This window comes from Dermacentor variabilis, chromosome 1, assembly GCF_050947875.1.
Source record: "Dermacentor variabilis isolate Ectoservices chromosome 1, ASM5094787v1, whole genome shotgun sequence".
In the NCBI taxonomy this organism is placed as follows: domain Eukaryota; kingdom Metazoa; phylum Arthropoda; class Arachnida; order Ixodida; family Ixodidae; genus Dermacentor; species Dermacentor variabilis.
Window position 1 is genome coordinate 178015845 of NC_134568.1, and position 14141 is coordinate 178029985.

General features: G+C 41.1%; 1 protein-coding gene across 1 annotated transcript in view; it reads left to right on the forward strand.

The window, feature by feature from the left end:
* The window catches only part of LOC142588471 (uncharacterized), a 334812-nt gene that overhangs the window by 259802 nt on the left and 60869 nt on the right, over positions 1–14141 (forward strand). Inside the window, exons 38-39 of the mRNA XM_075700246.1 lie at positions 3173–3316; positions 7451–7651. Of these exons, the coding sequence (XP_075556361.1) occupies positions 3173–3316; positions 7451–7651 (345 nt within the window). The remainder of the gene's footprint in view (positions 1–3172; positions 3317–7450; positions 7652–14141) is intronic.

Consider the following 14141-nt stretch of genomic DNA (forward strand, 5'->3'; position numbering starts at 1 on the left):
GCTGCCTAGTTATTATTCTTCGTATTCTCTTCATGTGACGCAATATTGTCACGTGGTAGTGACTGGTATGAATACAGTGACAAAACTGTAAATGGCGAAACTAAATCTTTATTGGGCAAATTTGTGCCCTCAAAAGCAAGTTACACTTAAAGCACAACGATAGCGGCGAACACAGTCGGTGATCGTCAGAAATCGGATCAGCGGGTCAAGCACGTCCGCTTTTATACATCAGTTGTCAAATGTTCCAGAGTAATCGCTGGGATCCACGTGTCTTCCACAAAGTCCTACACCATTCGCGTCACGCATACATGCAATCAGATTACACAACGTTCAGTGATAGACAGCAGATGGAACCATCGATAACATTCTAGAAGGATTTTGCGCATATGATCATTCATAAACGCATAGTTTTCTTGCGGAAACGCCGATGCCAGTATTGACACTGTCGGCAGCTGAACAAAGCGGTTCATGTTTATGCTGCTGTAATGAAGGGGCCTATGCTTGCTGCCTATTTGGGATACGAGGCATGCAGTGCACTTCAGAAGCTAATTATTAAGTCTGCATGACAATATGTAAATATATGCCCATGTTCGCAGTCACATTTAATTTAGGGAAGTGCCGGGGAGTGCGGCTGGCAGCTTTCCATCGAAAACGGCAACATACCGATGTCAATACTGCTCCGTGTCATCGCTTCTCGCTTTTTGTGTGTGCACTGTACGAAATCGGGAATCATTTATTTCAAATTCGTATGGTCAAAGCTGAACTACAGAAGGAGTTCTCTTCATCATGGTGGCTTAATTAGCTTCATGTCAGTCGCTCAAGTCTGCTAGCAGTAGACGCATGAACTGCGCGACTGTGACATATAGGCTTAACCTCGGCTGAACTCAATCGGCATCGGCTCAAACTGTATGTGCTGATGGTGAGGGCTGAAGTTCATGCAGCCAACCACGCAACGCCACTTGCCTCCTATCTCTTGCCTGTCTACAGGGAACACAACTTCTTGCGATAGCAGCCTCTCACGCCATGCATAGCTCACGATGGTCAACTCCTCTATGCTCTCGTCGCTGTCATCTGCACGATCCTGCCATGCTCTGCATGGAACACTCCTGACGCCATACACAATGTGGCCTATAACTGAGGAGTAGGCAAGGTAGGGTGTCGAGGCAGTTAATTAAATTCATTGGTAAAAAATCTATGCAACTCTCAAACCTGCTTTTCTGAGGACATGACGGAAGTGGTCAGAGGAACGTACCCAACAAATTTCATCGACATCCATTGACATGAAAAATCACTGGAGTTGCCTTTAAGCCTGGTTTGTGGTGCTCGAAGTTCTGGCAGAGTTTATACAGGCCTAATGTGGCAGCAGGCTATAGTGATAGGCTTAGAGCTATGAGGCATTAATACTGGCACTGAACTATGAATTTATGCTGGTATCGTAGGTTACATTAAGAAGGCTGATTGCCTTCACTGGGAGTAGTACATAAAGAAAAGTGTCTCTTCATGCTTAGAACACCTGTACTTCTGTGAGAAAAAGTAAAAGCACTTTATAGAGAAAGTGATTTAACCCTTTCCGATCTGAATTTGGTTTTCAAAGTAACAAATTTGTATTATTTAGCAACTGAATGAGAAAAGGAAAAGGAAAAATTATAAAGTTCCCAAAGCAGTTTTTCATGTGCGAGAGCTGTCTGTCACAAATTCATTATGCTGCGGGGAGCATGCATAGCTTCAAATTTATTATTCAAAGATTGTTTTCATGCCATGCCTAAGACACTTTACACACTTTAGGTGGTAGGCTGCAAAGGTGTAGCTCAGATGCCAGACTTCAGCATTCAGCAGTGTGTGTACTTTATCTGAATTTGCGAGAAAACCAATGATCTGCAGCACTAAGTCTACATAAATTATGTAATTTTACTTGCGAACAACCTTCAGTGGCAATGAAAGGAAAACTACAGAGGTGTAGCTCTGTGAACATGCAATTGCACCAAGTAGTCCGGCAGCATTTGATATAGCTTTCTGTTTCTTGGAACAGATACTGAATCGGGGTAGCTTCTGTATGCAATGGTTTTGTATTTTCCTGAACGGGGAAGAGCAAACAGAAAAATATGCCAAATTTAAAATTAAGTGGTGTATTTTATCTTATTTTGCAGTAGTAAACAACATATGTTTTCTCTTCCCCAGTCTAAACTGACAGAGATGAGCATATGAGACTATTTGCAGGAGTACTGTTACTAGTGCATGCTTTGCCTTCGTAGCTTTCCTTTCATTGCCACAGAAAGTTGTCTGCCAGTATAGAGTTGTTGGCACTAATCTCTCATGGTAGTTCTGGCTTTTTTTCTTTTCAATGTCAGGCATTCCTCATAAAGCATTATGATTCCCACAGGAATCAGGAATCACTGTATCAGAAAGAGTTAAATGAATTCGAGCCACTACTGTAGACTTGTATCACTGACTTGTATGCTGCCTTTTAGTCCTTTTGTTATTTAATTTTTTCCAGCAGGCTTGGTTTACTCTTTTACATTAAAAAATAGCAGTGGATTCTGCATAATACAAACAATACTATTATCACTTTTTAAAAATTAATGAACAAGATGTTCAGTGCACTTGCTAAATCTATTATCTTGGTCGCACAATGCATGTCCTAGGTGTCATGAAAACACTATTGTGGAGCACTTGGCAATGTCTTGGTGCTGGTTTATGGCCTGCTGTGTGTCATAGGAAATAGTGATTGTGATACGACAGCTATGAAAAGGTATTCCTGACAGTTATAAAGCCGACCATCAGGCAAATTTTCGGTTGAAAAGGCAACCTTAAAAAGGAATGACATGTTTGAGAATAAAGCTGTCAAGTAACCGACAACACATCTGAGCATGATGTTGGCATGCATAATGTTTCCAACAATGCCTCATGCATGCCAGTGCATTGGATGGCTCATCTTAGTTACTAAAGTAAACTTACTGACTGTTATGAGATGGGCAAGCATATAGAATAAAAAAGCTTCTCTTAAATAGATACATTGACAGTTTTGTGATTCTGTCTGCAAATGAGTCGTTATCAAAGGTGATGGGATATCTGTAGCTAATTGAATGACTGTATTATGAGAAGGGCAAGTACAGAGAATAAAGAAAACTGATATGACTTACATATCTTGAAAGCCTTGTGCTTCTGTGTGCAGATGAACCGTTACCAAAGGCAATGGGATTCAAGACCAAGCCTTCAGAAGAAACAGTTGTGAGCTCCACACAGGTGAAGGGCATTCATGACAATGGCACTGTTAAGCACACAGTCACTACAGTCACAAAGACCACTATCATTCAAGGTGAGCCTACTTTGTTTAACGGACATGGTTTCACATTTGCTAGTACTTTCATTCTGTGTATTATCATGCAGTAGCATTAACATGCAGATAGGCTAGGGCAATGGTACTTATAACTTTTTCTTGAGGAACTTGTGCGTATAAAGCAAAGGCAACCTGGTGGTGGCAACAGTGCGGAGCACAGCAGGTGGGCTGCTTAAGGGCAGAATGCCATAGCTACTAAGCCATTGTAGTGAGTCTATCCTAAAGCTATACATGAAGGAATGATTCAACGCATTTAATAAAAATGAAATGAATGAAATAAAAAAACTAGAAAAGCAAAAGCAAGTAAGAAAATAAATTTACACATGGCATTATGGACTAGGCATTCAATGAATTGATAAAGACGTTTGCTCCTTATAAAAACCAAAGAAGCTCAAGTAGGCGGGCTTGATATTCAGCGTATACCATTAATAAGCCTCATCATGTGTACAATGGAGTGACAGTCCCGGGTATATAGAGCTCTGATTAGTTAATTAGCTAATCATCAATGGTGGGACACCAATGATGATTTGATGATGGATTGATGATGGACACCATCAGCAGATGTCACCTACTGACATCTGCTGCCTTGAGTGTTGTGTTGCTGGAAAAATTGCCTCTTTATTGCATATGCACTTTTTTGAGTTGTTTTTGCAGAAGCACCTTGTACAACAAGTATTGGGAACAATTGAGAGAAAATGAGCAGCAGCTTAAGTTTATGCAAGCCTGACCACTACACATAACTGAAATAATGTCATGCTTTTATAAGGTAACTCCTGCAATTTTTTTAATATTTAAGAATAGTTTTAACTAAGCAAACAACACTATGTCAAAACCATAATGAGACCAGGCTGTCAGAGAGCTGCTTCTTGTGAGGTCAGTGGTCGTGTTTAAACAGGCATGCACTGGGAACAGGAGTGCTAGTAGTGACACCTTGAGACAATATGTCAACTAATATGAACTCTGAATGTTTTTGGTTTGCACAGTTCTCTAGGGTAGAAAAGATAAAACAAAAATATTTCTCTATAAATGTTCGTGAAGTAGATAAGTTATACACAGTTGCTTATGGCAATAAGTGTCCTGCACACTTTATTTAGACAGATTTTTCAAGATCTTGGCACCAGCACTACACTGCTCCTATATAGCACTACACTGCTCCTATATAGCACTACACTGCTCCTATATATATACATGAACGGCATGCACAGGGTGTCTAGCAGAAATTGTTTGTTCGAGAGCATGGATTAGGAGTTTTCACACCAAAATTTAATTTGTAGAAAAACAATAAAACTTTCTATGGCCACTGTTTGGTGCACATGACCTAGGTTCCCAGCAGAATATATCATACAAGCTTTTGCACATCTAAAATATCACTGGAGTTGGCACTTCTCGTTTTAAAGCGAAGCTTTCTTTACCTCTTCCTTCGACTTTTGTGCTTCTGCTGTTGTTGTCTTGCACGCCGCATCAGGGGTTGGTTCAGAGCATGTATACATGGCAGAAGCGTGGCAGAAAGTCGACGCGAGAAACTCGTTTAGACCTTTCCATCGCATGGCATGGGCACATTGCCCTCTGGAGCTCCCTGGGTGTTGCCGAATGAGCCTCTTGACAGCTGTAATTATCTGTGACCCCCCTCAAAAGCATTTCAGAAACTGCAGCGCTTACCGTTCTACCAATGTGCAAGTCTGGAGGGGACGTGGATAGAACTGTAGAGAGGAAAGGGAGAAGAGGCAGAGAAAGGGGTAGAACCAATGCAAACGCAAAATTAGTGAATAACAGCCTTGCCACTCTCGCAGTTCCCGTACAGGGGGAGAGGGCGTGAGAGAGAAAAGATGACATGAGAAGGCTAGGAAACAGTGGTTACAGCCAAACTGAAGACATGGTATTTTACGCTTCTGCTGTATCTGAAAAATAAACACCATGCAAATTTGTCACGCGGTCAACTGGCACAGGGCATGCAGATGCAAAGCCACATTAAAACACTGTAGGGTCTAGGCGACCTTACGGAAGTGGTCGCACATGAAATCAACACTTCTGTTCCCGCCGCAGTAGTTTGACAGCTATGGTTTCCTCAAGGTCGTGAATTTGATCTCAACTGTGGCAGCCACATTTCGATGGGAATGAAATACAAAAATGCTAGTGCACTCAGATTTAGGTGCATGTTAAAGAACACTAGGGTGTCAAAATTAATTTGGAGTCCGCCACTATGGCAAGCCTCATAATCCGATCGTGATTTTCGCGTGTACAGCCCCGTAATTCAATTAAAGTTTAAGACTTCTGCCACGATGCGATGTACCATGTGAGATAATGATAATACCCAACCCTCTCAGATTATGAATTTGGCACACAACGTCTCAAGCAAATACGTCTTCCTGTGTGTTTTGTGTACTATGCAGACAAACATCAATGGTGCACACAAGGTAACATTTAACATGAACTCACTATTCTCATATTGGACTAAATGGTGATGCACATTCGCCGTCAACATCACCGCAAACATCACCGTCAATCAAGGCAAATAGCATAGAAAGGTTCGCTTACATCGATTCCCACAGTGCGTGGGATCCACATACCATATTTACTCTCATAATGAACACACTTTTTTACGTAAAAGATATGCGGAAAGTTAGAGGGCGCGTTTATTATTTGGGATAAAATTTTGAGCGCTTTTGTTTTTTCGTGGCTACCTCTGAAAAAGTCAGTTTCTCCTGAAATGCGAACCATCGATTGCGATAGCAAATGTGTAGACAGCTACACAAAGTAGGGATAGTAGTTTTATTGGCCGTATAAACTTGCAAACATTTGCTTCAACGTAAACCGAGCTGCGAGGACGCAGCACGCACAAAGTTACGAGCCGCCATCGACTCAGCCCCTGATGCTGATCGCTTTGAAGATCGGGTGCGCCGCGACCGCACAATGCGCAGCTAGTTGCTGCCAGAGTAAGATGCCGCCCTTCCCCCGGTGCCATCCGCGTGATGGAAGAAGGCGTGCTTTCTTCCCGCTTTCCTCCCTTGTACAAGAGAAATTGACCTGCGATCGTTAGGGCTTCGGGCATGGTTGTGCAATACGCAGTTGCTGCCAGAGTACAAAGCCGCCGCCCCCTCCCCCTCTCCTCCCTCCCCTCCCTCCCCTCCTGGGGCCTATTGTGTGGCAATAGAGGGCGTGCGAGATTGAGCTGCCATCGTCGGCTTCCCACACACATTTTCACTCACACCTACACCATGTGGCGCGCGGCAACAACGACGACGACGGCAAAAATGTGCCTTGAGCGTCCATATAATTGCTATCACAATAAAAATGGGCGACATGGTACGATTCAGCATACGACACGGTGTCCGACACTGTCGCATCAGCGGGACGCCATATCAGACACTGAATTGTACCGTGTGTCTCCCCTACTTCACAGCAGCAAGTTCAGGGTGCCATCGTTATGCGAGAAAAAGAAAAAAACACACTTTTTGATTGGAAAAGTGGAGGCTGCATTCATTACGTGAGTGCGTTCATTATGCGAGTAAATAGGATATTTTTGTCCTGTCATAAAGAGAGAATAGGATATGGCTTGAATGAATATAGTCTAAGGATGGATGCTGAACATTGAACCGGCCTATTGTTTACTATTTAAAAATATTATGGTGGCTCCTCAAAATTGACTTTTACCGTGTTCTTTCACTCTTTGAAACCTTTTATATTTGCTGACTGAACTATAGAAAAAGTCAAACTGAATTGAACACATATTTATAGGTGTTTTCAATTACTAAGGACGCAACTTCTCCGTGCTTCAGCTTTGTGGCGACTAGGCCTCTCCTTTAACCAAAGTTCCAAGTGCAGCTTCAGAAGCCGTCATGCATTAAGTTCTTGCAGAAATGACTGTACTACTGTGGTGTATAGAATGTTGGTGTTGCTTTGTGTGTCTAAAGGATTCAACATGCCATCATGGTAAAGTTACATGCAATGCAGTGAAACTGACTTCTGCATTATTTAACTCATCTGTAAATTGTTAAAATTTAATTGAGGCTAAGCTCATAGACTCCATTAGATCCATTGCCATCGGCTCATGAAAATCGGTACCTCTGGACTATGGTATACACTGAGCTTGGATGAAATTATTTTGTTGTGTAGAGGTAGAAGAGCCTGCTGGAGCCCCTCGGCCCGGAGAGTCTGAGACGTGGGCATCAGATCTGGACACCAGCCAAGTGTCAGTTTCTAGCCTTCCAGAGGATGAACGGACAGAACCCACATTATCAAGTAGTGCCACCACTGCCACAGCTGATGCGGACGCCCTGTCAGGACCCCTTGCTCGCACCCAGGTGGAAGAGAAAGGTAAGCTCCTGCTGTTGGGCGTCAGTGGGCATGCTTCATATCCGAAACCATTTCTTGGCTTGATATACCAGCTGTGCTTTGATGAGGAGGAAGCACATGTGCCACATTTGGTCTTTTTTGCTGCCATTGACTTGCTGATAAGGCTAGCTATTCACTATATCCGATAAGTTTAGTGAGCATGCACTGACAATGCTGGGTGTGCTGTGCACTGACAAAACTATATATTACAAACTTTTCATGTTAGCAGTTCGAAGGAATGAGCCCTGTACGTCACACTGTGCATTTATGGTTATTAATAATTGTCACATTTTCTTACTTGTGATTGGAAGAGTAGAGAAAGAACCTTAAAATGTGAGAGATGTAAAGCATTGAAATAACAACTTGCAGTACCTCTAACATATGTACAGGCATAATCATATTCTGGCATGAATGAGCAACTGTAGTGTAACTGTTTATCATTTATTTACCTGTCAATAGTAGTCTCCTTTCCTTCTGGCTTATTCATGCATTCTAGATTCGTCTCTGTTTCTTTGTGTACATAAAGAAGATTTCTCCTACAGCTTTCATCACTATGTTTGGTGTAAATTTGGCTGTTTAGTCCTAACTGCAGTAAAGTTTGCTATTAAGATGTAGTGCTTGCCAAGTCTGCATCATAGGTGTGTTAATAATGTTTTTCTTTTTATTGCATTTAACTGCTCTTTATAATTTTGACAGATTAGCCAGCTTAATCTGTATTTGTTGTTCCTTAAGCTTGAGGCAAAACTAAACTGCTTGAAAGTTCTAGTTGATAAATATTTTGTTGATTTTCAGCTAAATATTTTGGTCAAGTTTTTGTTCTTTTTCTTTGGTTAGACTATGAGTAACATACATTGACATTATTTAAGATTAACTCTAATAAGACAACTTTTCTGCTAAACTGAACAGTTCCAGGACCTCTATTTAGTTTGCCATACAGTCAGTGCACATCTATACTTTTGCTGAAATGAGATTTGGGCAGGTGTACATATAGATTTCACCAAGGGGTAATTTCACCAGTGTAGATTTCACCAAGAAAAGCAAAGCAAGTGTACGAATTGACCTACAAATTGGTGATTCATGTTATTGGTGACATGGAAAAATTTGAAGCTCTCCGTTACATCATATTCAGGAGTCTTGAACAACCTATCCAGAGGCATTTACCTCATTAGTGCAATGTACAGCAGAGATTGCGCTGACCCTGGCTCTTCATCTGGTGTCTTCAGCTTGAACAGAGCCTTGCTATGTGTATGGACTTCAGGTACACAGGAGGTTTGGGGCATGTGCACTGAGACATTTTATGATTCCATGCCGTAAATCTTGGAGGCCTTGGGATTGGCTAATATTCTTCTGCACACTCCGCTTTATGGTGCTCGTGAGCCACAAGTGTAACACATTTTGGTCATTTAACAGTACTTTTCAAGTTTAATTTCAGTCATGAAAGAAAGGATCTAAAGTTTTCTGATGCTACCTCTTACCTGACATGTTAAGCCATTCTGTGAACTAGGGAGATTAAGGTGTTCATACAACATTTTTTTTTTTTGTGTGTGTGTAGGAAATGCAATGTGGTCGTGGAGTAGTGATAGCGCACCTGTAGAGTAGCACCTGTAGAGTGGTAGAGCACCTTGTTGAGCAAGAAAAGGAACTCGTAACCTAAAGGTGCATGTGCAGGCCTTTGAAGGGCAGTGACAGAAACCAGGCACAGATTGTTTAGAAGTGGCACAGGCTTTGATGCTAGATGTGAAAATAAGTTTTATGGAGTACAAAACTTCTCACAGAGACGCAGAGAACTGGCTGACCAAAGTAGTTGTAACAGGACTTGGTTCATTTGACGGATGCAGTTTTGAGGTAGCTGTACAATTAGAGTGTTGCTGCCTTATAGGAGACAAACCAGACATTTGGCTGTTCTATTTGCTCAGAGAATGATGTCTGGTACTATGCAAAAGCACACCAGCTGCAGCCCAATATTAAAGGCCATCACAAGTTTTTGGTAACAGTGAAGCATATGGTGACACTTGTTCACGCCATGCACAGAGAGAGTCATTCGCTCTTCACAAGGGATGATTCATCTGTTCACTGACACCAGTCAGGGAATGTATTCTGAGCTGATTTGTTGTATTCAAGTCGTATTCTGTTAAGAAAGTCACATGTCAACAACATGCATGGCAGCACCCGTATCAATGGCAACTTTCACAGGGTCATGAAGACCAGAGAGGATTACACTGACTCATGGACAGCACGCTTGTCTAGTGGCCTCATAGAATCAAAAGCAAGTGGACACGATGGCTGCATGGGTTGTGGTCATTGCCGCACCTTTTGATGAAACAGCAGATGCTAATCAACCAATCATTTTGAAGGTCTTGCAGCTTGTTTCAGTGCAAGCTTAGCCTGCACTGAAATCTGCGAGTGCTTCGACTCTTATCAGACTGGTGACTCGTGAGCATGCAGACAGCAGGTTGTCAAAAAGAAGAAAAGTTAGGAACTTGGTATGCTGCCGAAGTTGTGGCCATCATGGCTGGAATAATGGCCACAGAGATTTGGCCAACTTAGTCAAGCACATGCTTTTAAATGTTTGCGCTTATGAAAATGTCTATAAATATCACCAATGCAACCGTGTCATCGACCTCTTCACCAATACAGGGGTAGCCTTTCTGTGCAGTGCCCACTTGCCGCCAAATGTAGTGGACACGTCACACTACAGAAAGAAATCCTAATCTTTCTTCCTTCTGCTAATCAATGATGTTTTCACTTTCTGCCTTCAACAATATTTGTTTCATCTTTCTCCTTCCCCCTCTCTGTTTGTCCCTTTTTAGTCCACATTCTTTTGTCAGATTCTTTTGTGGTCTTCAGGTGGCTAGAACTGTAGGATGGCCAGCTTATCATCCCTTAGGCAGCGTGGCTGTGTGATAATTTGTGTCCAGCCTGCATCACACATGAAAACAAATTGTGGCAGTGACAGCGAAAGGCCAAAGAAAATGCATGCCTTTCCTTCCATTTTTTAATAATCTCCGAGTACTTGGTTCCTTACAAACAGCATGACTGGTAGTTTGATGTATTGCATACACTGACATATGGCTATATTTGTATTAACTCCCTTGAACATGCCACTGATGGTCTCACCTTTTTATTTTAAATATTTAGACTTGCTCATTAGCTTCACATCAATTGCAAATGATGTCATTTACATGCAAGTGTTTGCTCAGTCAGTTTATTCTTTTTTGTGCACAGTGTGATATACCAGACTTTGAGACAACTACAGTTTCTTTTTGTCTGAACTACACTGATACTTTCTGCTGGGAACATGGGCATTACTGTTTGCTTAGCGTGGTGGTGCTAGCATAAGTGCATTGATAACTTAAGGGCACAGCTGACTGATTTTTCTGCACCATTATCACCAACATTGAACAGCACAATGTTGTACATAAAGAATGAAATTGTAACCATGAGAGTTCATGATTTCTGAAATTGTGCACAACACAACCAGGGGCAGATTCAAGGTAGCCTAAAAAGGGGTAGGGCTCACTGCACACCCAATATTGTCAGTGCTGAAGTGCTGGCATGTCTCTGGGAAGGGGGAGGAGTGGGAGAGGGGCTCATTGGTTATGCTAGTGAATGCAACTAGCAAGCAAGCCACTGGTAGTAAAGAAGACTGAAGAATCCACCTAGGCACTTTTGTGTATTATATACTCCAGACTTATTTTGCACTTTCACATTGTGAGTGAAGGAGCAGGACTGACCTATTTACAGTGTGTCACTGTTGTAACGCTCTGTGATGCAAGAAGGATGAACAATATAAATCAAGAACTCATCTGGGCCCTGTGATTTGGTTAAATCATATTTTGGGTTATAACTGATTTGTATTATTATTTACCTTGAGTTCAGTACAATTAGGTTTGGCTATGGGCTACTCAGAAAGATCTTTCTCACTGTTTTCTGCTTAATCTTTTTAAAATGAAGTTTTAAATGTGTGCATAAGTGTACTGTATGCAGCCTCTTTTATGTAACTGCTTACTTTTCAGATTCTATCACATATTTGGCTATGCTTTATGCCTTAAGTGTCTTGTGGCTGCAATTATCTAAGTGAAACCTAGTTGAAAGCTTAAATGGATACACTTAAGCGTGTTCATATCTATGTGGTTAACACTTTAACTCCCAAGTTCTTTCCCGAAAAACTGCACTAAGTTTTCCTACTTTTTTGTTGCACCACGTTTTTGGCACATAATGCCCTGATTAGAAAAAAAATTTTAATTTTCTAGTTCGTCACTTATAGTCACCTAGAATAATAAAAAGGATAACATGTCCTGTAAAAGGAACTTTCTCTGAAAACATGTGTAAACTTTAAGTGTTACTATCAGGACAAGTGATAATGAAAGATATGTCATCAACAAAATAATGCACACGAGTGCCAAAAGTCAACTGCATGCACTGAAATAAGCTGACAAGTGTGGTTCTTTCCTGGTAATCAAAGAAGGAACTGTGGCCTAGACAAGTAGGACTCAGCTTTGGTGCTCTTGGTATTAACAGGGTGAACAAGAACAGCTTGGACCTGGGAGTTAAAGGGTTAAGCATCATATTTTAAGTTTATTTGCAAATGTGCTACACACCCTAAATAGCTTTAGAATGCATGTCACCAAAATACCGAGTGAAATTGTTTCTTTTTGCCAAAAAAAGAAAAAATGTTTGTAGTCAGAGTCCGCTTTGCGGAATACATGACTAAATAAGCTATTTAAGCTATTGTAAACACTAGCTATTGTTATTTGAGAATGTTTTTTGCATAGTGCTGTGATCGTGCCACTTTGTTCATTGTCATTATTTTAATTCTGGACTTTGTTTATGTGACTATATATATTGTGAAATTTCACACTAATTGGCACATCTTAACTTGTTGGCATGGTACAGCATTTGAATCAGTTCTTGTTTCATGCTGCTCTAAAAATGAGCTTTGTTGAGACTACAAGATGTGAAAGTTGGATGTTAATTATCACGGCATGAATCATGGATGTTATATTAAGGCATGTCTTTTACTTGTTGTGCTTTCAGATTTCAAGCTTCTCTTAGCAGTAAACTTATAATAGTTGTTGAACCTCAGCTGCTTTCCTTTTCTGCATGTTATGCATAGCAGTAGTGCATGGCTGTCAACTGTGTTCCAGATTTGCATGGAGTCTTGTACTTGTTGATTACCTCAGTGGTGCTGCATTCTGAGATGCAGTGGATGTTTTTGCGAAAGGACGATGTAGCACACCACAATGATCTAAGCCGAGAGCACTTGTGGCACAAAAGGAACTTGCGCAGTGTTTATTCTGTCATGCTGATAGCAAGCATTGGTGCTATATGTATCTCGTGTGTCAGCAAGGAAGAGAAACAAGCATTCAGGATCATTTAAAAACAATAAAAACAAATTTTCTAGGTAAAATATTAAACCTATTCTTCTTCTAAATTTTCATCTTTAACACAAGAGTACTGAGTGAACATAAATGTGAATTTGTCCAAGGCAAGTTTGTACTACCATCCTCTAGTCATGGATGTCTTCGATTTTTAGGAAACGAGGTTTATGGAGGCCTTTTTCTTAAAAGAAACCTCACGTTTAGAGGCGAGATAAGCATGTGTTATATGTTATCAGCAATGTGCATAATTTCAGCGTTACAAGCTTGGTAAAGTTCATAAGGAACAAGTGACAGTAAATTATCTGAGTAATAGTTCCTGCGGCCATAGTATGCAATAATACTCTTTGCACAGATTGCAGATCAGTGACAGTTAGGTTCACACAAACAGCAACACTTCGTTGGCAGCATGCCTTGATGAATGCAATTAATGTGTACTGCAACAAAGCCTTGACACCATGTTATACAGTTGTTTCAAAGAATATTTGGACTCCTTGGGATTCAAAGCTTTTGGCTGAAGAGTAACTACAATAGAAGAATTGCAAAAAGATGGAAACATTTGTATTTTGTAGTGCTTTCTAAAATTACTATTTTCTACACAGTACGATAATCTGCACAGTGCCTGGAAGTGGTCGGGCCAGGCTTTTTTCTCCAGAAAGTGCGCTGTGTGTCACAGCCAGCAGATATTGACGGAAGAAAGGTCACTGAAGCGGGTAAAAGGATTTGGGTGAGGGAAGGCTTAAGCCCACGCTAATCCAATAACTCAATTTTGTGAGAAGGGAGGCTTGCTTGCGTGGTTGGACAGTGTGCAAGGTTATCTTCATGTGAGTTAGACAGTTTGCTGCCTTACAACACAGACTAGCTTGATTTTCTGCTCACTTTCCTTGAACACAGGTGAGGCTGACAGCTGAAACACAGCTGCTCTAAACTGTTTCTAAAATTGCTAATTTAGTGTGTCTAGTGTTCTTTTTTTTCATTACTTGTTCTATTTCTTTATGTGATCAACCAGTTCGTTATATTGTGCTCTGTTTGAAGTACTCTGCCTGTAATGAAAGTTGGTTTGGGAGCTTTAATTAAACATGCCATGAAAGAAG